The sequence below is a fragment of the Aspergillus costaricaensis genome (assembly GCF_003184835.1).
Source record: "Aspergillus costaricaensis CBS 115574 unplaced genomic scaffold BO79scaffold_76, whole genome shotgun sequence".
Classification (NCBI taxonomy): Eukaryota; Fungi; Ascomycota; class Eurotiomycetes; order Eurotiales; family Aspergillaceae; genus Aspergillus; species Aspergillus costaricensis.
Window position 1 is genome coordinate 15,250 of NW_020291876.1, and position 25,626 is coordinate 40,875.

At 49.7% G+C, this 25,626-nt stretch overlaps 7 protein-coding genes and 1 non-coding gene across 8 annotated transcripts; 4 read left to right on the forward strand and 4 right to left on the reverse strand.

The window, feature by feature from the left end:
• Positions 1-579: 579 nt before the first annotated feature.
• On the forward strand, positions 580-2,114 carry BO79DRAFT_280137 (rhamnogalacturonase E; the record flags this gene model as incomplete). Its single annotated transcript, XM_025688030.1, has 4 exons — positions 580-1,224; positions 1,289-1,327; positions 1,383-1,584; positions 1,643-2,114. The coding sequence occupies 4 exons, from the start codon at positions 580-582 to the stop codon at positions 2,107-2,109; spliced, it is 1,353 nt and encodes a 450-aa protein (XP_025533668.1). The 3' UTR covers positions 2,110-2,114.
• A 177-nt stretch (positions 2,115-2,291) lies between these two features.
• BO79DRAFT_280140 (cytochrome P450) lies at positions 2,292-3,857 on the reverse strand (the record flags this gene model as incomplete). The annotated part of the gene is made up of 2 exons (XM_025688031.1): positions 3,789-3,857; positions 2,292-3,740 (listed from the first exon to the last, which is right to left on the reverse strand). The coding sequence occupies exons 1-2, from the start codon at positions 3,825-3,827 to the stop codon at positions 2,292-2,294; spliced, it is 1,488 nt and encodes a 495-aa protein (XP_025533669.1). The 5' UTR covers positions 3,828-3,857.
• Positions 3,858-5,979: 2,122 nt separating this feature from the next.
• On the forward strand, positions 5,980-9,003 carry BO79DRAFT_233867 (uncharacterized protein; the record flags this gene model as incomplete). The annotated part of the gene is made up of 10 exons (XM_025684314.1): positions 5,980-6,046; positions 6,112-6,199; position 6,272; positions 6,319-6,413; positions 6,469-6,510; positions 6,541-6,588; positions 6,666-6,745; positions 7,089-7,170; positions 7,236-7,286; positions 8,868-9,003. The coding sequence occupies 10 exons, from the start codon at positions 5,980-5,982 to the stop codon at positions 9,001-9,003; spliced, it is 690 nt and encodes a 229-aa protein (XP_025533670.1).
• A 2,123-nt stretch (positions 9,004-11,126) lies between these two features.
• Positions 11,127-11,544, forward strand: BO79DRAFT_260818 (uncharacterized protein; the record flags this gene model as incomplete). Its single annotated transcript, XM_025686425.1, has 2 exons — positions 11,127-11,242; positions 11,298-11,544. 2 exons carry the CDS (start codon positions 11,127-11,129, stop codon positions 11,542-11,544), a joined length of 363 nt encoding a protein of 120 aa, XP_025533671.1.
• A 635-nt stretch (positions 11,545-12,179) lies between these two features.
• BO79DRAFT_260819 (uncharacterized protein) lies at positions 12,180-12,569 on the forward strand (the record flags this gene model as incomplete). Its single annotated transcript, XM_025686426.1, has 1 exon — positions 12,180-12,569. One exon carries the CDS (start codon positions 12,180-12,182, stop codon positions 12,567-12,569), a length of 390 nt encoding a protein of 129 aa, XP_025533672.1.
• Positions 12,570-13,476: 907 nt separating this feature from the next.
• BO79DRAFT_t272 lies at positions 13,477-13,557 on the reverse strand. Its single transcript has one exon. It is a non-coding gene; the product is annotated as a tRNA-Ser (tRNA).
• Positions 13,558-13,699: 142 nt separating this feature from the next.
• BO79DRAFT_184192 (putative C6 transcription factor) lies at positions 13,700-17,620 on the reverse strand. The gene is made up of 2 exons (XM_025680310.1): positions 15,772-17,620; positions 13,700-15,717 (listed from the first exon to the last, which is right to left on the reverse strand). Exons 1-2 carry the CDS (start codon positions 17,142-17,144, stop codon positions 14,187-14,189), a joined length of 2,904 nt encoding a protein of 967 aa, XP_025533673.1. The 5' UTR covers positions 17,145-17,620; the 3' UTR covers positions 13,700-14,186.
• A 6,744-nt stretch (positions 17,621-24,364) lies between these two features.
• Positions 24,365-25,028, reverse strand: BO79DRAFT_280154 (tautomerase family protein). Its single transcript, XM_025688032.1, has one exon. The coding sequence runs from the start codon at positions 24,940-24,942 to the stop codon at positions 24,478-24,480; it is 465 nt and encodes a 154-aa protein (XP_025533674.1). The 5' UTR covers positions 24,943-25,028; the 3' UTR covers positions 24,365-24,477.
• Between the last annotated feature and the right edge of the window lie 598 nt (positions 25,029-25,626).

The window sequence follows — 25,626 nt, forward strand, 5'->3', positions numbered from 1 at the left end:
TCTCGGACTCTACCCTGAATTCCTCTCAATGCCCATGTCGACTTGACAATTCCACACACCGTCAAATTGCAGACACAAATTGTTACTCTGAGAGCACGCCTCATCTCGGGCTCTATAGCCACAATAATACCGAGGACTTCTTCCCTTGGCCCGTGCAGTTCGGGTGATGGCAGGCCGAGTTAAGCAACATCTGGAAAGATCGGCGCGCGGTTAATATCGAACCGTGTGGAGACAGGGGCAGGGCAACGTTGACTTGCGTCAGCTCGTCCTATGGCGAGTCATGCCATGTCAGGATATCCGTCAGCAGTCCAACGGTCATTGAATAATGTCATTCAGGGTGACACTCCTGTTGGTGGAACCTAGGAAAGTTTTGCGAAATCTAAACAGTTTCTCCAGGGTTTCCGGCTTCAAGGGGAGGGGCTTGCAGACATAGTTCCTGTCGATCATCGGAGAAAGTTGGGCTCTCCCGGCCGAAGGAAAGAGTATAAGACCATTGAAGCAATGTTCCCCGCCAGAGAGAGTATTAGATCTATCACGCTCACTTAACATTGAGCATTATTATCTTCGACAACCGGCACCATGACCTTGTCAAGCTCCTTTCTCGTGGCAACTTATCTTCTCTCAATTACCAACTCGGTCCACGCCCAACTCACAGGATCTGTTGGACCCTTGACTTCCGTCTCAGACAAGGCCGCCGTCAAGACGTGCAACGTCCTCGACTACGGAGCCAGCTCAGACAACACCACGGACGTGGGACAGCCCATCATCGACGCTTTTGCCGACTGCGGTAACGGTGGTCTCATTTACGTCCCTGAGGGCGACTATCTCTTGAAGAACTGGATCTCTTTAGAGAATGGCTCTGCTTGGGCTATTCAGCTCGATGGCGTCCTCTACCGCGACTCATCGCCTTCTTCCCAGTCATACATGTTCGAGATAAGCGGTGGCAGTGACTTTGAGCTCTTTAGTTCAAACGCAACGGGTGCGATTCAGGGTAGCGGTTACCTTTACCACCGCGATGATACTTACACCGGTCCCCGGATGCTGCACATTTCCGATGTGTCGGACTGGTCTGTTCATGACCTGGTGTTGGTTGACTCGCCCATGTTCCACTTCGTCATTGACGGCGGCTACAATGGAGAAGTGTACAATATGGCTATCCGCGGTGCCGACCACGGTGGTTTGGACGGAATCGATGTGTATGGTGACAATATGTGGATTCACGATGTGTGTACCGCTGTCCCTTATACTTCACTTCATTTTGTTTTTAGCTAAGCTAACGATATGATAGATTATGGTTACTAATAAGGATGAATGTGTCACAACCAAGGTGAGTGAACTGCGATATCTTGCAACTGCCAAGCTCCTAATTCCAACCGCAACAGACCAACTCCCACAACTTCCTGATCGAAAATATCTACTGCAACTCCAGTGGCGGATGTGCCATCGGATCCCTCGGTTCCGGCGCCAACGTCAGCAACATCGTCTACCGCAATGTCTACACCTGGGACTCGAACCAGATGATGATGATCAAGAGCAATGGTGGCTCGGGCGATGTATCCAACGTCGTCTTTGAGAATTTCATTGGTACCTAACCCTATCTTTTCTCTAGCATTCTCCACCACACATACTAATGATGGAATAGGTCATGGAAATGCCTACTCCCTCGACCTCGACAGCTACTGGAGCAGCATGGATGCAATCGACGGTGACGGCATCTACTACCACAACATCACATTCCAGAACTGGACGGGAACCGCCGTCGATGGCGAAACCCGGCCGCCTATCCGGGTCATCTGCCCTGAAGACACCCCTTGCACCGATATCAGCCTCGTCCAGATCGACTTGTGGGTTGAGGAAGGCGCTTACGATGAGTATGTCTGCAAAAACGCCTACGGATCCGGCTACTGCCTCGACTCTGCTACTGGCACCACGACTCCCTATACTACCACGACTTATGTGAACTCTGCTCCGACGGGATACGAGGCCCCCACTATGACTGATGATTTGGCCACCGCTTTCGGCACGTCGGCTTCCATACCGATTCCTGATATTCCGGCGTCGTTCTTCCCTGGTGTCACGCCTATTAGTGCCTTGGCTGGGAGCTCTTGAGGGGTTACAGGGTAGTTACATTAAGTAGGAGAAGGTCCAGTTGATGAGGATACTGGATTGGCTTGTCGTACTTGCTTGAGGTATATTGCCAGCTAATAATTATAATATCACCCTAACCCAGATATTTTGGGGTCTAGTCTAGTCAGTCTATACTTAAACACGGTGCACGTGGCATAAAACTCCTAATGACTACGTAGAACCTTTACAACAAGCGGCTTTTTATCCCAAAACCACCATATCCCCTGCTCTTCCCAAATCGGCAGCTCCACACTTGTAGACAGATCATATTTCCATAGAAGTCGCGCCAGAATAAGTCTCAGTTCCATCCACGCCAGATTCTGTCCCGGACAATTATGTGGTCCCAGCGAAAAGGGATTGAACGCTTCCTTCTGTCTCGCACTGTCTCCACGGAACCGCTCGTCTTCTTCTAACCATCGTTCTGGCGCAAATTCATTCGGGTGGGTGAAATTCCGTGCTGCGCGGTAAGAGGCAAATGGAGGGATAGAAACAATCATCCCATCGGGTACAAACTGGCCGGCTACGGTTGCTCCACCGCGCGGGACCTGTCGGCGCATCGCGTCCGGGATGGTGGGACAAAGCCGCATTCCTTCCATGAGGACTGCATCGAGGTATGGGAGAGACTTGAGCCGGGTGGCTGTTATGTCTTGCTCTGTGGAGAATGTCTGGCGGAGAAGGTCCACCAATTTCTGTAGGGTCTTTTGGTCCTTCTCTCGCAAGAGGTAGTTGATGATACCTGTGATAAGGGTGGTGATTGACTCGCTTCCCGCTGCGACGATCATCATTGAGTTGACTTCCATTTCTTCCTGCGTCATGACCTTCGAAGCTATCATTGTTCCCACGAAGTCTGGGTGTGTGGTTGAAGTAACACCGGCTGAACTGGCTGCTACTCGCTGTGCGACCTTTTCGTCTGTGACTTTCCACATCTCCATCACTGGTTTTAGCGCGTCTGCAGGAGTAATCGCCAGAAGTAACCGGTAAAGCAGAGGGTAGAACTTCATCGATCCGACAATAATAGCAGCTTTGAACTGACTAACTGTTTGCACCCACGGATGATACTGCAGTCCCTCCAGACATCCGAATGAGCTACCCCATGTCAGATCGCCGATCACATCAAAGGCGAGGTAATTGATCCATTCCACAAGGTCCACGTCAGCGCTTTTCTTTTCGCTTTTATTAGTAGAAATTTTTGCATCGAGCTTGTCGAATAGCGTGTCAATGTATTTCTGGACAATCGGCTCTTGCAACGCGGTAAATTTCTCAGAGAACCCCTGGGCGAGAGTCTTGCGAAGACGGGCATGTTCTTCCTCCGAGCATGCGATCAAGTTCGCGGCAGTCTTGCCGGGAGGCTGGTCCTTGTATTGGTGGGGACGAACATATTCGCGGTCTGTGTAGATGTCGCGCCAGGCTCGGGGGTCGAGGAAAGACAGTTCGTCGGGGGCAACCCGGACGATGTCACCGTATTTGGCGTGGAGGTCGCGAATGCGATGGGGTAGATGACCACTGATGTTGGCGTGGATGAAAGGGAAGCGGAATGCGCGCCAGAGCAGAGGACCGGGGTAGATAGAGAGAGGATGGAGGTAGAGGTTGTAGATGATGAGGGTGGTGAGGTACTGTTGCTGTCAGATATGATGTGCGTCTTATGAATTAGACAGACTTACGAGAATAGAGAGAAGGGCTACAATGGCAATGAGGGCCATTGTGCTGAGTTTGCGGTGCTAGAAGTGTTGATTAATGGAGTAGAAAGGATTATGAATCGGAGGATAGTGAAAGGTCGTGCGGGCGATGGGGTGAAAATCCCCCGGGCGGCAATCAGGCACAAAACAGCACGAGTGGGGATTTGTTCCAACGTCTGAGCTATCTACTACTAGTACTTATTTAGTCTAAATTAGACTGCATGGATGATTGGTTGAAGCCGAACCGACCTGCGGTGCAGTTCTCTCCGGTCAATGATATAAGGCCAAAGCATCAGTAGATCCCCGCAGTAAGCACTAGCTATCATTAGTGTCAGTATTACAGACAGCATCTCAGCCTCGCGGTGAACAGTGATATATGGAGGGAAATTTCCACTTCTCTGCCGCTCATTCTGATAAGTATCGTGAGTGGCAAGTGTACCCACGCAGACCTTGCGTTTTTCATGTTGAGATTCGAGGGCAATCAGACACGGCATCCCGTGAGGTTCTCCCATCCAACGCATTAGCAGAAAGCCATGCTGGTGAGTAAATCGGTCAAGAAAATTGATCGGATGCTGATGGGTGGGGAGGGAAATGTAGAGCACCTGCTTATTATTACGGATGGGTGAGATGACAAGCTATTATCTGCAAATATTAGCCAGCGGAGTGATGCCGATGTTGATGATAGTGACGCATAGTAGCTGAAGCAGCAGTATTCAGACGAGGAACAACATATATGTTGAACCGACAAGTTTTCATGATAAATTCTCATAAAAATTATTCTGGCGCTTCTAACTTGTTCTGCGTTTCCAATATCCGTATTTCGGCTCATCCAATTCGCCCAATCTTCTAAACATGGCATTGAAATTCGGCATGGTAATAAGGCCAAAATAGGGATGAATTCTGGGAAGCATTGTAGGAGGGAATTTCGAGGATTGACTACAGTGAAGCCTTCCTGGGTGAAGCCCGTCAGTGCCAGATCTCTTCTGATCATGAATTGAATGACTGAGAATTGAATGGCTCTGCAGTAAAGTAAACCTGTGTGCCAAGTGCTTTGCTATCACAGTCTACCAATTCCCTCACATGTCGGCAATTGATATGGTTTCCAATATCCTTCGCCCATGGTATAAACGCAGTCAAATAGTGGTGATGTTATAGTGCCACGTTAGTATTCGGAGACGGCGATGACCATGGTTCCCCAGAAGCATACTAAGATACTGTTCTTAGCTGACGCGGTGGGAATGAAAAAAGATGAAGATTTATTAGGGCCTGAGTTAATGTGATAAGTGTAGTAATGAGGCAGGATACTATCAATCTAAAGCATTCTATGAATGATTCCTTCACACGAAGCATCAAGCTTCACCATTGCAAGCAAGCCAGTCACCGTCTCTCCATGGATATAAATACGGCCATTTTTCCTCCGAAATCTTCTTCCCTTCTTCATCATCTTTCCTTTCGTTGTTTACTCATATTTCTATATTCTCAATGTCCCACTGTCTGAAGACTCAAGTGTTTATAGTATCCAGCTCTAAGTTGCCATTTAGTCCCCACGAATATGATCTACATCAGCTATACTATACTTCAATCCCACGTTTCTGATGCCGAATATTCCTCGTTTGGTCATGTTCTTTGCTGTAGGCGTTGGTATATCAGAGAATACGTCTACCTCCTCGATAAAAAACATCATGTTCGGTGGAGTGGTCCCTTCGCAGAGTATTGCATGATAAGCACTCATTTGCCGCAAAGCTCTTTCATATCTTATGCCGTTACTTCGGCAGTCCTCAGTATTGTGACCCCATGGAGTATTTGCCCGGTCACAATACAACACTTCTTCCCAATTCATACAAGTGAGTGACTGCCTTGTATTTGAGGAGAGCAGGAGAGCACGTGTTGTGCCCCCTGCCGAAAAGGGCAACGGGGCAGCAAACCAGTCATACTCCATCTCGCTTACGCCTTTTTCTTCTTCCCCCACGTTCCCATCTTCTCCCTTCTTCTCTCTACTCTGTTGAGCATCGCGTCTTCGACTCTGATTTCATTCCCCTTCCTTTCACCCTTCTGCTGTGTCCTAGTAAGAAGCCGACTAACTCACTGTATAGGTACGACCCTCATCCCAGAGGGGTATTCTCTCGGTTTCGCTTGTTGATTAGACAACCGTGGAATTCGGGTTCTCAGTCAGACCATGACTGCTCGCGAGGCAGGCTTGCTCCTCGTGAGCTTCGGTCGCTTTGGCTTCTTCGATAATAGTGGTACGTGACACAGGCAGTTTCTTCGAAGTTTTTATAGAGTTTAGTTGGCTGACAGCATGTCTTAGCCGCATCTCGCCAAGAGTGCGGTCTATTTAGGCGAGGTTTAGTGAGCGTTCCTGTCCGGTCCGACACTCACATCTTCCTGTTGACCCAGTAAAAGGCTCTCTTCGAGAGTTTCACTTCGTTGCTTTCTCTGTGTATGTACACGAGCCTCCAGTGACTAAGGGTAAATGGCATTGTACTGACAGGCGCTAGCGGCCTCTCTTCGAGAGTACGATATATTCATCCGAGCGTCTATAGAGGGACTCGTTCAAGCTCTCTTCGAGGGTCTTGTCTTTTTCCTATGTTCTTTGGTCCCAGACGTTTGGTGAGCACTTTGTCTCCAAAGAATTGTTATGTCAACCTGCTGACAACAGTATCAGCCGCTATTCCTTCGAGGATGCGGTATATCTCGGCAGATATCGGTGAGTACACATGTCCCTTTGCCAAAAAAGACTTCATAACAATGCACTGACTATAATGGTAGCGCTTCTCTTCGAGACGTGATGGTCTGCCAAACCCTTTGGTAAGCACTTATGTCTTTCAGATATACCCAGAACCTGGCTAACATGTTTTCCAGCCACTTCTCTTCGAGAATGTGGTTTTCATATCCTCAGCCGCTATCTTCTTTGAAGGTGCGGTTTATCCTAGCAGATATCGGTGTGTACATCTGTCCGTTAACAGGCTTCATCTGGTATTAACCTACTGATCATATTATCAGTTCCTCTCTTCGAGAGGCGATAGTCTGCTAAACCCCGTTGTAAGCGCTCCTGTCTTTCAGATACACCCAGAACCTGGCTGATATGAATCCCCAAGCTACCTCTCTTCGAGAGTGTGGTCTTCTACTAACCCCTGGTAAGTACACTACCATCTATGACGAATAGTCAAGCACTTGACTAACATGATTTCCAGCTGCCTCTCTTCGAGAGTGTGGTTTTTACTTAATCTGTTGTAAGTATAACTGCTTTCCATATTGCCCAGCACTCGACTAACATGATTTCAGCCACCTCTCTTCGAGAGTGTGGTCTACAATCCCTTGCCGGCTCTCTTCGAGAGTTTCGGTTGGATTCCTTCTCTGCCGACCGGTAGGTTGTTCATCACCAACTATTTTTTCCAGCCAAACATGGCATCTAACCATTGGCTTTTACAGACTGAATTCATCGCCTCCATCTGTCACCATCGCTCCGCCTCCGACGCCAAAGTTTGCCATCTCTCAGCCAAAGCTCGCCAACCGATTCCCCTCGCATTCATAGAAGCCAGAGTGTTCGACCATTCTTCAGTCGTACGTGAGATTATCTCGTCTCGGGCGGACATCCAATATATCGAGAGTGTATTAAAGCGACACGACATGTGGGATATGAGCGCTATTGAAAACGACTAGCCAACGACATTGCCAGCAACTTCCAACACCAACAGAACAGCGACTATGCTTAGATCTCTAATACCACTCCATCGCATGACGTGCATGCATTCTGATAGTCACGCAACTGGTCGGGAATTACACAGGCGGCGAAACTCAGCATCGCATTCGCACGCGATGGCCTTTCATACCCATCAGCCCAGGGAAAAAGGGCCGTAACAGGTCATTTGCCAATTCCAGGGAATCTCCCTGGCTATGTACTCTGGCACAGTCAACACAAATAATTATATCAACGTGATGAGAAGAAATCAGTCGCGATGTCGGCAGGGTCCACTCCAATGGCATAAGATGCTCAAACGCGTTGACGTGTGCCAAGATCCTAAGTCCATTGGGTGTGCAGCTTAACGAGTATGGAGTACGCTCAAGAGCTCCGACTGGTGGGATTGCGATCTAGCTATCTCCCATGATTATAGAGACAGCTATAAGGTGGTTACGGTCGCGATGGATTGGATGGTTAGACCGCACAGTCTGGTGCATTACGAGCTCTGGGAATGGGAATGATTGTAAAACTGTCGCCATGGTTCAGAATCAAATGCCACCGAGCACCATTACGATCTCCCACGGCTCTGCGTGGGTTCCCACCGTCTGGTGTTCTTCGAAGATGATGATGATGATGACGACGACGATCGAAGACGACGACGACAACGACAACGACGACGACAATAACAATAACGACAATAACAACGACAAAGACGACGACAACTACAACTACAACGACACCGACAACGATACCGATAATGACAATAACGACAACAACAACGACGATCATGATGATGACGACAATGACACTGACAATGACAACAACAACAACGATGATAACAGCAGCAATGATAACAACGACGACAACGACGACAGCGACCGCGTGTTCTTCATATTACGACCTCAAAGAATGACCGCGGCGAGAAGCAGAGAAAAAATTTCAGCTTTTTCCTCGGTACACCTCCCGCGAGGCCAAACTCAAGCTCGAGCTCGCCCTTTGCCATGACATGATCTTAAAGGTCGGCGACTTTCGATCGGAGAATTCAATCAGTGACTGCAGGACACTCATCCCAAAGGGTTCTCTGGTACATGGGCTCCACATACAATGGCATACCGATCCGCGCTGTCAGACATTTGCGGCACGATGGACCCGCAGCCAAGATTCTCCCCTACAAAATCGACAGAGCCTGGTTGGCGATGCATCCACTCAACAGAGAACCAAGCCTGGGGACGATAATGGTCTCGCCAATGAGGGGGTCTTCAAAATGTCAGGGGTAACTCATCGGGTCCTCAATCCCACCTGGCGGCATGAGGCATGGTGCACAGATATTGATTTTGGGCTGTCAATAGTACGCATCCTTGAGCACGGCACTTTCAGGACAGCGGAGCCGCACGACGGTTTAGTTTTCAACTCGACACAGTTCATATGATATGGCCTGCTAAGATGTCTTACTGGGTGCTTCACTGTTTGAAACAACAATATGATCCTCGACGCTGTCGAGTCCTTCAGGCTCGCTAAAATCACCATGTGATGCAACACAAGGCCGCATGTACTTGGATAGTCGATACTGCAGCTAAACACACAATTAATAAAGAGATAAGCGAGCGTGACAGCTGACATGTCAGTTTCAGTCAGTCACCAGCCTCTGTCTTGGTTGTTTAGCCACTTTAAAATCTTCTATTGCGGCCGTAGATATGTGTATCCTTTCCCATGAACATGACCGGGTTGATCTCAAGAGTCAGAGCATTATAATGTAATTCAAATTACTCGTGGCATATCTACTACTTCATGCGAAAATGTCCAAAACTAAGCGAATTGAGAGCCGTCACTCAGAGTGACTCTATTGCCGGTTCTGTCCTCCAGGTGACAGACACTATCCCAAACGTGCAACGATTGAGGTAAAGTTAGACATTGTCACGTTCATATGCTGACTAGAATTTCTTGGAAGCCTAGATGACAATTACGCAGGCAGATTTGGTGATTATCATTACAGCCGATGGACAGACGATAGCGGATTCAAGCATCTAGCTGATGCCGCCGTACACTGACCGCGTTTCCGAGCTTTAGCTCAGCCGAAATCCTTTCTTGTCATACCTCGCTCCTTTGGTTAATACCCAAGTCAATGCAGAACAACAAGTGCGATCATTCCAGGAAGCACACATCAGTTAGGAATACGAACTACTACGCAAACTAAGCGAGTTTAATAAGCATACCCTTACTGACTTCCTGCACGCCACACGAGGGCGAATCGCTAAAGAACCTCGCTAGTACATTAGTACGACTTAGACGATCTACCACTACGCGCCTCCAGTCACATACGGCGCAATGATATCATCGCTACATTTTGCCTTTTAACATCGCAAAAGCAAAAGCCACAATAAGAAGTTTGAACCACGAACTGGGCCTACCAATAAAGAAGGTCTCATCAGGGGTTCTTGCTAAGGCGCACACTTCTTGCGCATGGAACCGAGCTCGAGGCAGGTAATGGTGGCTAATTTCCCTTGACACTCAGAAAACAGTGACTGCTATACGGAAGCTTCGGCAATAGAGGCTGTAACACATTTCGGAGACCGTCCCACCTGATGATGCCATCCGACAGGCTTTTATTACTCTACAGATAGAGGTAGTCTGCGGCGTTAGCCTGATCCAAGTCCTCCGGAAAATGTAATACTCAGTATAACCAATGTTATTGTCTGCTCAATGACAGCTCTTGATTACAAGACTCTTCTGGTTACTGGGTCCAATAAAGTATGACTGCGTTGAATGCTCAGGATCTTTCACCGGATACTGCCTTCCTCATAAGCAGATTCACGGTATTCAAAGCGATGAATCCACCTGCGGTGGATGCTCAAGGAAGGAGGTTCATCGACGCCACATGAAACTTTTGCGTTCTGAGCTGATCCCATGCATGGGAATACAGCGAGGATAATCTTGCTGAGGCAGTGGCGAAAGTCTTCCACCGGGACGAGCGACTACGAAGCTGACGTAGCTAGCTCGTCCGGTTCCGCATGCGACGATACAAGCTCGATATGGCAATAGAAGATGACAGATAAATGATGACCTAATTAGCCAAAGGATGTTTAAGCTCACGTCCTCAAGCTCGAGGCCGCAGAGCCACGCTATCACCGACAAGTACGGTGGGTCTTTGTCAAACTGACTTGCAGCAGACCAGCAAATAATGAAATAATTAGAACCAAAAGGGAATCAAGGGGGACTACGAATGGTGTGTCGTTGGCGTCTTGGATGAAATATTTATTGACTCAACGTTTAAGATCGCGTCACATAATCTTCTGAGGCGTTCACCTTTCGAGCCTGTTGTGGTGGCTTTTGCTCTTCGGAAAGATGAACAGCTCATTTTTATTTTGAATATGCTAAATATTCGGTCCTTAGTTTTGATATACTCGGGATTTATGCGGCTTCTGTCCAGCAATGCACGAAGGAGCTTGCGATAAGGCAAGTCAATGCCAGGAAGATGAAATTACCACCATTATCCTAATTCTAACGACTAAGGCAATCGTCTTGATTTGTTATCTGGACTTAATTCTGCTAACTTGAATATCAGTTACAACGTCCAAGAAGGGCGCGTTGTATTTGAAGAGGTCCTTGATGGAGAGCCTATAAAATGCATTCTCTCATGCATAATGCTGTTAACCAACTATCGCAATCACAGCCACATCTTCGACATCTTCACTTCGAAAATATACTCTAACAAGCTAGTTATGGTTGCTATGCTGACTGCGTACAGCGCGTCGGGAAGGTATGAGACGGACGTTTTTCATATATTCGCGGAATTGTTCCAACACTTAGTAAAGTGTGGTAGAAATTCGTCGCCTATTCATCAATGTGATCGGCCTTGCTCTTATTGCCGGTGGTAATTGGCCTTGGTCCTACCAGTCGCAGGAACTGGTGGCTGTGCACCTTCTGAAGAACGTGTTCGCCTATCGGACGAATGATGGTCAACATATTCGTCCAAAAGATGTCATGCTTATTTTGCGGGATGCGGGTCTGCGAGCTTTGGTCGGCAGGCTCATTCGTGGGGGTGTGTGGCAATTTTACTAATTGTTGATATATCCTAACTGGAGTTAAGAAGCTCCCATGGTCATCTTCATGCTGACGAAGGTGTCGGGAAATTCCAGCAGTGTTGGTTCAATTGCCGACTAGCAACGGCTCAATGTAGGGTTCAGCCGGGAACGTCAGATTCTGGTCTTTGTTGGGAACCTTACCGTTTAAGCCCCAAAAAAAGGCATTTCGTACAATATTGGTAGGTCTGGTGATAATCGGGACAGATATTTGGTTTAATATTCTTTATGAAATGAGCCAAAGAAGTCACATCACGATGGGAAAGTCGTTGGTTTAACGGTCCAAGAGAATAAGATTACCTGTTTAGCGGAATGCTTGGGTGGATTGCACAATAAATCGATCCGATGACAACTGCACTCGGCCGCGCCCCCTAAGGGTCTGAAGGGTTTCTCCTAAGCTGATTATCTTCTCGATGATCCTTCTTACAGCGTCGTCGGGAGATCCTGTTAGTATCGTTTCTGACATTGAAACCAATCGGAACCATTGATCTCCACAGACACCACAGGTAAAGTTACCCCATCGTCCAGCTCATCAAATAACTGGCCATAGTGAGAGGATTCGCTCTATTTCCTAAGTCCACAAGCCAATCAAGGGACATCGAGGAAGACGTCAGCATGGTGGACGTTGAGAACTCCGAAGGTCGAAAACTCGTACAGCAAAACGGCTGGCTGCCCTCTCCTGTCCTCCCTCCTTGGCCTGCTCGCCAGCGATCCCGCTCTCCCTTTCATCGCGAAGCGACGTATCGCGAGCGGGCTCGCTCCCCTTCGAGCGCCATCGACAACTGGCTGCTCACACGGGGTGGTCTGCCTCAGCTTGATCTAATTCCTCGTGGCAACCTCGTCTCATTGCCAGTCGAGGAACTGGAGAACCAGTATAGGCTTGCCCGCGCCGCTGAAGAATTGGCTGCTGCAAGCGCCCGGCGTACGTGGGTTGAGGAGGAGCTCCGGCGTGTGCGTCGCGACAGGGATGGTCGCAACAGTGACAACCAACGAGATGGTCAGTAGGAAGGTAATATAATTTGCCTACCTAAAATAATGGGTGGGGGCTTGGGTATAGGGGATACAAGGTTGTATGTATCCTGGGGTTGGCGAGGAATTACGAGACATGGATGACTGTCTGTGAGCAGGAATTCTCGGGTGTGGTACATAGAACAGTTCGGAATCCGGGGGTTATTACTATGAGATTTTACCGAGGTGCTAGAATACTCTCATAAAAGTGGATTGAAGAATAGTGAGGGCCTATCGGTGAAAAATTACAATGGAGGATAATATGCGGCCGAAAATGGTTATGAAATTAATCTAGGGATATATGAAGTTAGTCTTAATGAATAAGACTAATGAAGTATGCAAGTCTATTATATCCTAGCTCTTTTGATAAATCTGCAGATAAGATAAAAACCAAGCACATAAGCACCGAACCACGCAGTCCCTGCGCTAGTGTCTAGTAGTTTCCAGATGCGTAGCAATTAAGCTTTTCTGGGGTATTAGTTGAATATTATATACTTTAATTCGATAAACTTTGTCCATTAGTATAAAGAGATTTGTAATAACTTAATGAAGGGTATTAATGTGGACCGACGTTCGATATACCCTTTGTGGACTGTAGTAACAGCAGAATATATATTTACTTAGTAGACAGACTACCTAACTAGTCCATTACTCCCAAAACAACACACGAGAATCCAACATGAATGAAAGACATTATCATAGCTATCCTGGTATTTGATGATGACGGTTTTGAAGACTGAGACCATAATACAAAGAAATCATGTCACAGTCACATGCGGTGATCCGCAAACCACATGGTTGAGCGACGATTAACTAGCTAACTTGACTATCGATCGGGAGCTTAAATTGAAGCTCCCGTGGAACCGACCCGAGGTGGAGCCAGGAAAACACAAAAACAAAAAAACGTCAGCGACAGGACTCGAACCTGTGCGGGCGAACCCAATAGATTTCTAGTCTATCGCCTTAACCACTCGGCCACACTGACTATTTGATGGAAGAAGCAGCATTTAGATGATAGATAATCCACAGCATTACTATCTACCACAGCAAGTTTAACGGTTCACCGACTTCCCGCATTTAGACATCTAGATAAGCATAGCCTACAACTACTCATCTGATCCATTGGTATCTGCTCGAAAGCAACGAAATTGATAGAATGTCCTGGTACTAGATGCTCCCATACTGAGGTAATCAACCAGCCAGACGCCGCGCTGTCAAAGTAACATTCATAAACCCGGCCCATCCCATTCCATCCTTTCGTCACCCGCACCAGGGGCGCCAGGGGAATCAAATCCAAATCGCATCAATCAGAACCCATCCGGCCCTCGCATGCCAATTTTTTCCCGAACCAGGTGTCCGAAGTTCGAAAACAAACAAAAAAGAAATTCCCGCGTTCCCTCAAACATCGCGTCAATCCCAGAAGTGTCGCGTGGTCTCGTCAGTCCGCCGAAGCGCGCATACATATTCATACAATACAGAAGCCGCACATAAGAAATAATGGTACAGACGAAGGATCGCTCAATCATCAGCAAAGAATGGAGGAAAGGAAAAAGAGATAATCAAGGCAAAGCAACAAAAGCAAAATGCAATGGTGGGGAGCATGTATCCACCCCATCAGCGGGCAAACTCGGTCCACACCGTGCTGAGCCACCCGACCGGAACACCGACCTCCGACCGCGTCGTCGCCGGCAGCTGGTCGTATTCACATCCCTCCAAAAACGCCAGCACATCATCTCCGCCCAGGCTGGTCGACCACAACCCGTTGGTGTTGACCGTGTCAAGCCCATCAAGTGTTACCGGTGGTGACGCTCCCGGGTGTCCGACAGAGCCAGGTGGGGGCAGCAATGGCAAGCTGTGTGAAGTAGCCGCATTGATGGGCGGCAGCGACTGCGAATAAGGCGGAGGAGGCTGCTGACGATTGTTCAGCCACGAATTGAGAGGCTGCAAACGGTTGTTGGGCGGCGGTGCCCCATACTGTGAGGACCCTGTTGCCGTCGTTGTTGGTGGGGCACCGTACGGGCCAGGGGGTCCCAGAGATGGGAGATTGGGGGAAGACGAGTTGTATAGTCCTGCGTCAGGATGGTGCTGGAGAGATGGTAGAGAGTACGGAGACTGGGACTGCAAGGAGCGGCCTGGGGGCAAAGGCAGACTAGGCCGTCGCTCCCCATCCGGGCCAGGGAGCGACATGCCGGGGCTATTGATGGGTACCCAAGACTCACGGCGTCCGCCTGCACCATCCAGTGGAGGTTCGCCCGTGTCTCCAGTTTCACTGCGAACAGCATTGCTGCCCGCATCGCTGAGGTTGGTAGCCCGATCGCTGACTGCTGCCAGGCCATCATCCTCCGCACTGTTATCAGGCAGTTGGTCTTCGATGATACCGAACTCCAAGAAAAGCTTCTCCAAGAGCTTGAATTCCTCAAGACCTCCACCAGCGCCGCCTTCACGCACCGGACGAACCCCGTTCATATGCACATCAACGCCATCCATGTCCATCTTACGCGAGGAGCGGCGGAAATCGCGCTTGACCTTAGCGAAATAACTATGCAGCCGGTTGAGGGTGCGGAACCACCCCCGCGCCATCTTCAGACGCAGCCGCATATCGCGCAGGATGTCAAGGGCCTTACGGGCTTGTGCCTGGCCTTGAGTGTTACGGTCTCTTGGAGCTAAAGCGGCATCCGGATCCATGTGGGGGAAATGGGCCGCATACACGCCGATGAAAGCGGCGTTATAGACAGCAAACCCGACGAGAGGGTTCTCGACCAGGACGCCGCGGTCTTGGCAGGTGACCGCCAGATCAATCATCTGCCGGGCGGCATTGAAGAGCTCCCGAGCGCTCTCACGCCAGAAAGCCTCTGCCACACCGGGCTTCTCGACGGGGAACAGCGGTTCGTCCAAGGGCCCAACCGGCTCCGAGCATCGTACGGGTAGGAATGGGATATACGCACGATGAAGGACAATGACCGACAAGAAATAGACCACATGCATGACCGTATACGGGGAGAGCGTGTTCTTATACATGATATGCGTATCCGTGTTCCGTGGAGAGTACTGCAAGTTGCGCGAGAGGCTATCCTGGAACTCGCCCAGCATCGCTCGAAGCTGGGAGAAACGCGAGTCTGGGTGCCATGGGGGCAACTGTTCGTTTCTGTGGCTGGGGTGAGACTTTCGATGTGGACAATTGTTTAAAGCGGCAGCTTACCTTCTTCCCCCAGCGCAAGACCACTTGGCAATACTTCCCCAGATGCGGATGATACGAATCACCCGACTGAGCACGGATTCCTCGGCACCAACCTCCCATCGATCAATTTCATCCTCACTGGAATCCTTCCGTCGCGAGACAGGTGACCACGAAGACTTGGGATCGGGAGCACCATTAGTCGGTAACCGGTCGTCACCGAGAGCACCCAGACTTTGCCGGATGCTCGGAATCTGGACGCCCTGGGAGCCGAACGATTGCGGGCGGCGGGCAGCCGGCTCACTGAGACGGGACGTGCGGACCCGTTCTCCAAACGCAAAGGCGTTATCGCTGGGAAGTTGGATACCCAGCTCCTTAACACGGATCATACGCGGTCGATATTTGCCGCTGCTTAAGCAACGGTCCAGAATGAAGCATGCCCAGAAGGTGCGACGCTTCGTCTCTAGCGCGATGATATCATCCGAGGTCTGTTCTCTGGGCTCCACCGGCCGACGGGATATACCGAACATCTCGGCCTCCGTCTTCAGTAAGGGCGACCGTGGCCCGTCGCGAGACGCCAGCTCATTCTCCAGCTCGAAGGGAAGACCCATGGCTTGGGAGAGCCGGATGGCCATTCCGACATACAACCAGGCGCTCTTGCCGCGGCACATGCCCCATTCATGCAGCGCCAGCATGAGCAATGCTTGGACCCGGGTGAGGTCCGTGACCGCGAGACTGGCGCCGTCGACGCCGGCCAGCCGGCTACGCAACGCCGTCGCATAGAACTCCGAAGCGACAAGAGGATTGGAAGGATTTCCGGGAGATGGTGGAGAGTGGAAAGCGACCAGTTGGGGGTGGAAACGGGCCGTGAGGGCGAGAACACCGAGGGGAATGAGCGGGTTGAGATCCGGCTTGCTTGCAGGCGGGCTTTGCGCAGGGTCGCGCGAGTGCTCTGGATGGGTGGACGGATTGGTCGAGGGGGTGGAAAGTTGGCGCGTTTGACCGATGAAGGATGCAGGATGCAGGAAGGGGAGCATGGTCGCAAAGTGGGACTGGAAGAGATCGAAGACCGCATCCCAGACCTTGGTGGTCAGGACCGCCGAATCGAGCACGTCGAGTGCGGATCGGGCGCCATCCTTTGCGGCGGACGAGGAGATGCCCGGGGCCTTTCGAGACCGTTGTCGCTTGGGGCTATCCCAATCATTGTTCCGTTCCTCGCCCTCGGCCAGCGCGGCCAGGTCTCGCTTGGCCGCACCACCGCCCACTCCGATGGCGGGGGCGGGATATACACATTCTCGACCGGAGGATTCACAGGCGCGGCAGGTGGTATCGATGCCGGCGTTGACACATTTTATCTTGCTTCGACGGCAACGAGCGCAGGCGATACTGGATCGCATTGTGACGACAGAGGCGGGCGCGAGAGACGGGATGCCCGTCTCTCCGGCAGGGTAGGTGGGAAGGAGGTGAAGATCACAGGCGACGAGGTAAGGGAAGGACAAGGAGAGAAGGTGAGGAAGAGGAGGAAGAGAAGGAGGGACAAGGCCGTCCCCGGGACCACTGTTGACACGAGTGGATTGTCCTCACGTCCGCCGTATTTCTCCGGTAGTTTTTCCCCGGGATTCCGAACCAGACTCCAGACGGTCTGGGTCGCAAGGGGCGACAGCGATGACCGGCCGCGGCTGTCGTATTTTTGCCGTCAGTACTCTCTGTACCACCCCGACTAACAATGAACAGAGGGAGAGGGATTGTGTGTGTATGTGTGTCTGTATGTGTGCACGGGAGATCTACCCACGGTAGGAACTGACCTTGATTTTGGGAAAATTGCGCTTTGCTGGCGTCGGCTTCTCTTATGCCAAATAGAAAAAAAGAAAATTGGACGAGGAAGCAAGGAGGGTAGTGCAGTCACAACACCGACTAGATACCGGGGATGATGTCGGGAGGAGGCAGACACAGGGCGCGCGCGCGCGGAGTAGCGGTAGTAGTACAGAAGTACTAACTAGTAGATCAGAGAGGATGGATGGGTAGGCGGCGGCAAACGGAAGGCAGAGGGAAAAACGAAAAGAGGGAGGGAGGGAGGGAGATGAGTGGAGCGAAGGGTGGGATAATGAATAAATCGACAGCCGGGGAACGGGAAAATGAAAGCCAGGGAAGCCGAATCGAAGAATGGAGAGAGAGGAAGGAGGAATAATTATTCAACCCACGATGTCACCAATAATGTGCGACGTGGGTAACGGGCAGAGAGAGAATGGAGTCCAGTCGGGTAAGAGGGTCAGGTTAGAGTGGGGACTGGAGAGATTTGGGGGGAAGAAGCAGAGAGAGAGAGAGAGAGCAGCAAGGTAGGGATAAAAGCCGCCAGCCGATGGTAGTTATCCACCAGACAGACAGGGTTGGTTGGTTCCGGGAAGAAGTACGAGTAGTGGTAGTAGTAGATATGTACTGGGTGTTGGGGGAATAAGTGTGCGTGTGAGTGTGTGTGTTCCTCCAGGCTTTGACTAAAACTCCCCTTGAACGGAATACGCGGAGTGTGGGGGAGGCCGAAGTAGCGTGAGGCCCAGGGTCGGGGCACCGGACCGGCAACGTGAAGTTTGGGGGAAGGTCAATCAGCCCAAAGGATGTGTGTCGGGTGGATTAGGGAAGGGAAGGGATGGGGGATTTTCGGTTGTGGGGAAGAGGAGAGGGGAAGTATTGACGAGAAGAAAAAGAAGAAAAGGAAGAAGAGGGGAAGGAGGAGAGAAAAAGTAGAAAAAGGAAGCAGAGGAAGCTCGTGAAGAAGGAAGAAGATGGGGGAAGGGGAAGAGCCAGAGCCAGAGGCAGAAGGAGAATGGTGAGAGCCGCCCGTCGCCTCAGGTTTAGAACAGGATGACTCCGGCCGACGGCGAGACAACAGACTGACTTTGGGGGGAAAAAAAGAAAAAAAAAGAAAAAAAAGGAAAAATCAGAAAAAGAAAAAAACAGCCAGCAGAACGGATCGACCCAAACAGGCAAGGCCCATCCGCATTTGCGGAGGCCCGACCCAAGTTAGTCCGGAGCGGGTTAGTGCGGCCTGAGGATGCAAGGACGCGACCGAGCGGCCGGAGAATGGTGGAGCCAGATTCCGACTGCCGAGAGATGGAGTAGTGGAAAGAGTACAGTAGTAGTTTGGAGAATATGAGTTGATGAAAGTAGGAGAAAAGAAGAAAAGGTAAGTAAATGGAAGGGTAGTTGTAAATAATACTGCTTACTGGGATGCTGGATGATGAAACTCGATGGGTGGTCAGATGGAAAAAAGGAGGGAGAGAACAAGAGAGAGAGGGAGAGAGAGAGAGGTGAAGAGAGCAACACACAACACCTTCAGTTCCCCCAGGGAGATGGGAAAAGTGTAGAAAATAAAATGGAATAAAATTAATTATTGGTTTTGAGAAGAGGCGGCTTCGGGTAAATTACCTTACACGCCATGCCTGACTCCAATACTGGGGTTCCGTCCGGAGAAGGCCTGTCCCCGTGGCGCTGATGGGGTCACGCCTGCGTATCCAATCTTACCCAACGCGGACTCTCTCGCTCGGCTGCCAGTTGGCGCGGAGGGCCCGACCGAATGCCATTCGGTTCAAGTGGCTTGTGTTTCCATGCTCATTGCTCCATCCCCGTCATTACTCTTCCACATAATTGGAGACACGGTTGTAAGCACATTTGAATGATGACGATGATGATGGTAATATCTACGTGGAGAGAGCTTTATCAATAAAGAACTGGGCATTCATCCCTAAAAATTGACCACATACGATGGCTCCGGGTTTACCTTTTCGTACCTGTACCGACCGACCGAGATGCCGGTTACCAGCAGCCGTGTTGTGGAACGTCACTTGACCGCCATCTGCCCATTCCATTACCTAACATGACGGCCCTTGAGTTCGCCCGGTGAGTAGTCAGTTAAGTAGCTGTGTGTCATGGTCAGACACACTACTTTCCCTAGTATTTTAAAATCAGAATAATAATTAAAAAAAAAAAAAAAAGGGTCGGTCGAACATAAAGTAATCTTCCACCAAGTGTAGCACCCTCCCCGGATTTATATTAATAGGTCAGATCCCTTATACCTCGCATGGCATGGGAATGGAGTTCGCCCCGTAAACCGTTACAAAATCCGGGGATTGCATGACGCGAGGCCCCAAAACGACAATACCCCCGAATCCGAGAAACCCAACCAGATTGCGGGAGGAGAATGAAAGGGAGGGAGAGAGAAGAATAGGGCTCAGCTCACTACTTGCTTACTCCTGCTGCCCATTCTTCCTTCTATGGTAAACAAGACACACCAAGTCATCCCACCCACATCCTCTAAACTCTTTTTCCCTTTTCCTTTACTTAATTAAGTACTACTACAAAAGCAGACCACCGTACCCCGGAATTTTCAAAAGTCTAACCCTCCAGTCCACAGACCTTGTCCATTCCTTTTGCAGACTAATGAAAGGCCAAGACACCGACTACCTTCCAATTAAACCATCACAACACCACCCCCCAGTCAGGCCAAACGGAAGGGTCGAAAATGAGGGGAAAGACACGGACGGCAAATGATTCTAGCCCGATCGTGGGTTGACGAACCTCGGGTATCGACGCATCTGAAAGAAGCGAGGGCCAGGGTACAACGGGGGGGAGAAGAGAAAAGAGCTGCTGGCCCTGCCGGTTTTCGTGAGAGCGTCATCCCTCCCTCACTTTTTCTTTTCCCCCTGCATCGGATCTCCCCGCGGGGGAGAAGCGAGATGAGATCACGATCATCCGCCTGGGCTGGGCCATGGACCTTGGTCTTGCAGGACTTTGCTTCAGCAAAAGTGTCTGCGTCCCGTTTGGGCAAGATTGGCTGGGGCAGGGATACGATTCCCGATCGACACGGCAACTGGCTGCTGACCGACCGTGCTCTCTCTCCGACTGTACAGAGAAGTACTTACCTACAGTATGAATCATGCAGTTCTGAACAGACCTCTCCGATTGATGGGTCGATTACTTCTCTGATGATTTTCGATGGTCTCTCCGTCTACGGGTTATCCTGATTGGTATCTTGCTTTACTGGGTTAACCCCCGTTCCCCGTCACCTCACCTCACCTTACCCTACTTCAGTCCCCGTTCGTAGTTCCAACCAAACACCCACAGAACCAAGTAAGCCGACCGATCGGTGACCGCCGGCAAGTCCCCGCGTTGCATTTAACCGGTTGTCCCGTGGCCGCTGAGTCGGGCCAACCGGCGATGCTGATTGGTCTCCACCGCCACCCGAGGCAGAACAAGCGAACCGACCCCGCAATTACCCTCCGGACTCTTGCTTTTCTGGCCAGAGTTCACACCATCTTCCATTCCATTTTCTCTTCTCTCTTCTCGTTCCAGCAAGTCAGCCAAAATACCCATGACTAAACACTTCTTGGCGGTGCAACGGGTGAGTCGGACATCCCCGGAGCATTCTCCGACACTCTCACGGCACGAAAACCATCACCGACTTGTTCATCTCTGATGATGATGATCATCATCATCATCCTGATCAGACCGTCAGAGCTACCCTCATCCCTGCTTTACTATATCGAGTAAATTCACCCGCTGTCATCTCCAACTTTCGCATGCGCCTCGTCGGGGTTTCCCATGGGGTAAGGATGAGCTGAGCCTGTCAGCGTCTGCATCTCCTGCAGTGTTGTTGCGACCCCGAGTGTCGATCCTGTCACGTTGGGGAGTCCGTGACAATTGTCACATGGACTATCGGGATGTTGGGTAGTATATATTCACCAAACGGGCCGCCGACCCGAGGAACAACAATGCTACTTCACCTCAGGTCCAGGGTCGTAGTAACTACGGGATTCACCCAGGGTGGAGGGACAAGCAACAAAGTCCTGTTCTCCCCCACGGACTTGTACCGAGCAACGATGTCATCCATGTGACCCCATGACATCTCGAAACCCTCCAGCGTGCCTTAGTTCGGCGACCCTAAGCCTCTGTGCCCAGCCAAACAAGACCCAAAAGCCAAAATGACCACCACGCGAAAGAAGCCGATCCACCGCGCCAAGGACAAGCCAACTCCCGTTGTAGTAATGGCGTCAATCCTACAGGTGGCCCTGTCAGCCCTCCCATTCGCTCATCCGGCGCCACTTATTTCCTTCCCGTCTCAGGATGCCACGCGCTGGCTTGACGCCCGGCTGGGGCTAGTTACGGAGTAGAGAAATAAAATAATCACACTAAAAGAAAAAATTGCCCGAGTCACCTCCGGCCCCGGGGTGGAGTGGGCTGGGCATAAGTCTTTTCCGGGGTTGCTACCAATTGCCTTTTTACCCTTTAGCCATCCCATCCCATCATCTGGCGCGGAGGCGGAGAATTATCCGCCGGACGGCCAGACACTGCTACCGCTGCCAATATTACTTTATTAGTGATAGTAAGTAGTATTAGTACCGGCGAAGTGATAATAATTTCCACCATTCCGATCGTGTTGGTAAGCAGCAGCAGCAGCAGCAGCAGCAGCAGCTACGATAACTAATGGAGATCCCGTTTTCGTCGCTTGCTTGACCTTATCGTCTTAAACTCAAACTTACTTTTTCCCATCGGGAAACTCACCAACGCCAGCCAGCCAGCCATGTGGAGTAAAAGAAGAAAAACCAAAGTACCTTTCTTCTCTTTCCCCGGGGTTCAAATCCTGGTTCCCAACTTCGCACGTGAACCGATACGAACCCTAATCGGGAGGTGTGTGGAGGAGGAGGAAAAAAGGCATCGCCACCCATCCAATTCAGAGCAGGCGATTATCTGGCCTCGTCGGCTGTGAGGCAGTGAACGTCGGCAAAAGATACGTATCGCCATTCAGCCATGTAGACGACTCACCAAGCCACAACCCAAGTCGTGGAAATGATCTTACTCGGATTCCAGATCATTGCGTTTACCCCATTAACAAATAAACAAACAAACAAACTCATCACACACATAACATAAACATAAACATAACTATTGATCCATCGAAAGCGGAACTCCCGGATGACAGAACAATCCCAACCCACCCACCCCCAGCTGTCAGAGATCCATACCTGCCCCCCGCCAGCCCAAAGTCCTCCAGAGTGATCTCCCGAGGTTATCATGGGCGAGCCCGTTTTCTAGCTCCGTCGGGAAAATAGGAGGAAACTCACTGCGTAGGCACCAGCTGAGCTGTCGTCGCCGATGTGAGATTATCGGGCTAGACTTACATCAGCTGGAGCTTGAGCTTTCGCTTACTTACGGTCGAGGCCCCGGGTTTAGTCTGGTCTGGCCGGGTAGCATCGATTTCATCTCACCGGGTTATCTCCAATATTAGCAGGAAGGTAGACCACGCGGCCCTGTCTCGGGATGTATTGTGTACATGGAAGGAGTGGTTCTACGGTGGTACGTATGGCTGTCAACTGTTGTAATGGACAGATGGTATTATGGACTACCGTTCAGATCTCGATACGGTGAGAGAGAGAGAGCGAGATGTCATCTGCATATGTATAGCCGAGATGAGCACCTCCCCCGCCGGAGATAGAAACCCCGAGGGAAGCATGAAGACACACCGAAGAATTAGATACTCGGGAAGTCAACGGGGGAACGGTTATCACATCTACATGCTTAGTCTTACAGTGTAGGTAGATATGTAGAAGTTTGGTCTTTTACTGATGTCTTTTCCCATTAGGACACATAGCTAGAGAAATCGGACTCCCGTATCTGCCCGGGATATGAGTCCCGGAATCATTATGTTTTCCGAGGGTAGTCGGCCTTATGGATGGGGAGTTGATCTCTCCACATCTTCCGAAACTGTAGCTTTTCATACGGTATAATGCAGTTTAGGACTGTTGTAGTTAGTGAACCATGTACGTTCAAGCTTCTTGATCGGATTATTTGATTCTTTTAGCTACTTCAACAAACTACTTATTCTCCTTGTACTACTGTGATGGAAGAGGATATCTGAGGAAGATACATCCGCTGCACGTAAGCAATTGCCAATATCTTTTGTTCATTGATGTGCAGACAACCTTCTGTATCTTGTGAAAGCTTCTTCCTGAATTAATCTAGTAGAGTATCATCATATTTCTAATAATAACAATTCTCCGCTCCATTCGGGGATGGATGTTACTATCCCGATGGCGGATATAGCGGAAATATACCTAATTTGGTAAGCGGGCCGGTTTCTAAAACTGCATTTATGACTTTTCACCTCCATGTCCGGTTTTATCATCGATGATTGGAGTCGCTGAGACGTTTACGAGAAATGAATGCTATTTATTGAATACTGATAGCCAGAATCAAAGAGTCTGACTTCTTGATTTATTTTTCGGCATTTGAGACCTAGTACCATTGAACATGTTCTGGGAGAAATGCTATAGCAACGTTATTAGTGTTCGAGCTACTGACAGCTATATAGCTGGAATGATACACCAGTAGAAGCTTTGGACTAAAATATTAGCTCAGTAGTGCTTCTAGTCGCATTATATAAACGCTACATACATTTCTATGGATATTGGACACATGATCCGTCTGTAGTTACTACCTAACTTGTAGGAACTATCACCCCGGGGTGGTTAGAATATCTTTCAACCGCAAGCTATATACTGTAGGGATTATATCCTGCAGAGCATTGGAAGGATGTGAAATTCAATGTCATGCTTCATTTATTTGTGTCTTAATGCACCTACATAGCTTCCATTCTCCCCAGTCAACCCTACCATCGCATAACCTCAACCCAAACCCAACCACATCTCCCCTCCTTCGAACCGAAAGAGAATGAATAAATCAGAGCGAAGAAGAACCCCCCTCATACTCCACCGCCCTATTCTCCTTCACCCACACCCTCTCCCCCTCACTCCCAAATGGCGGCGGCACCAACGCATTAATCTTCCACAGCCGTCTATCCGTCTCATCAACATGATACTCGAAATCGTACCCTTTATCCAGAAGATGTGGCTTCATGACGCTATCCAGCCGACTTGTTGTGCGTGCATATGCAGCGTCAGAATCCGGCACATGTAGCGCAATATGCGTAATGACTATCCGGACGAATGGTTTATCGTCGGTGGGGTGTTTGGATGTGCCTCCGACGTAGACATCGTCGGGTTGTGTCGCGATGAAGTTGACGACCACGTAAAAGGCGGGAAGGCCGAGATCGGTGTAGAATTTGGTGATGTCTTGAGCGAAGGAGTGCTTGGATGATGGGTAGGTGAATGTGGTTGGTGGGTGGTAGATTTGCCAGAGGGGCATTTTGAGATGATATTTTCGTCGGGATTGGGTGTAATGATTGAGTTGGGTTATTGTCTATGAGGCTGATACCGGTGCTTGATGGTATAGATACTTATATCTGCTAGCCAGATGATTCTTAAGCTGAGAGTTGAGGGATATTATGAGACTCGAAAAGTTGCACCATGATTACTGATCCGAATATGATTAGTGATCGGGCCGATAACAAGGGTAAAGATATCGGTCAAGATTAGCATTTTTACATCCCTGGGAAGATAGATAAAGTTGCATGGAACGATCTAGATGGATTATAGGTGACAGCAATATAGCAGAAGGTAAGGGTCCCTGGTACAACTCTGATGGATTTGTCACCCGCTCTTCGGAGTGCTGCGCCATGCCGAAGCTTACTTCCGCAAAAGGCATCCGTGACTCGGGTTATACGAACGCCTCAATATTTATAAGATTAGTGAACCATCCGGTTGCAGTCAGTTAGATATTTACACGTCTGTCGTCATCGCCGCTTAAGGAGTTACAAAGCAGGTGCTGGAATGCTCTTTGTTTACTGTTACCACATAGGGGCCCGAAGGGCCGCGTAGTGAGGGTAGTAGTATATTCAATAATATTTAATAATAATATATTACTATCATTCACTATTATTACCTGTAATTACTCATTCTTATTTACTATTATTATATAGTTTAGTAATAG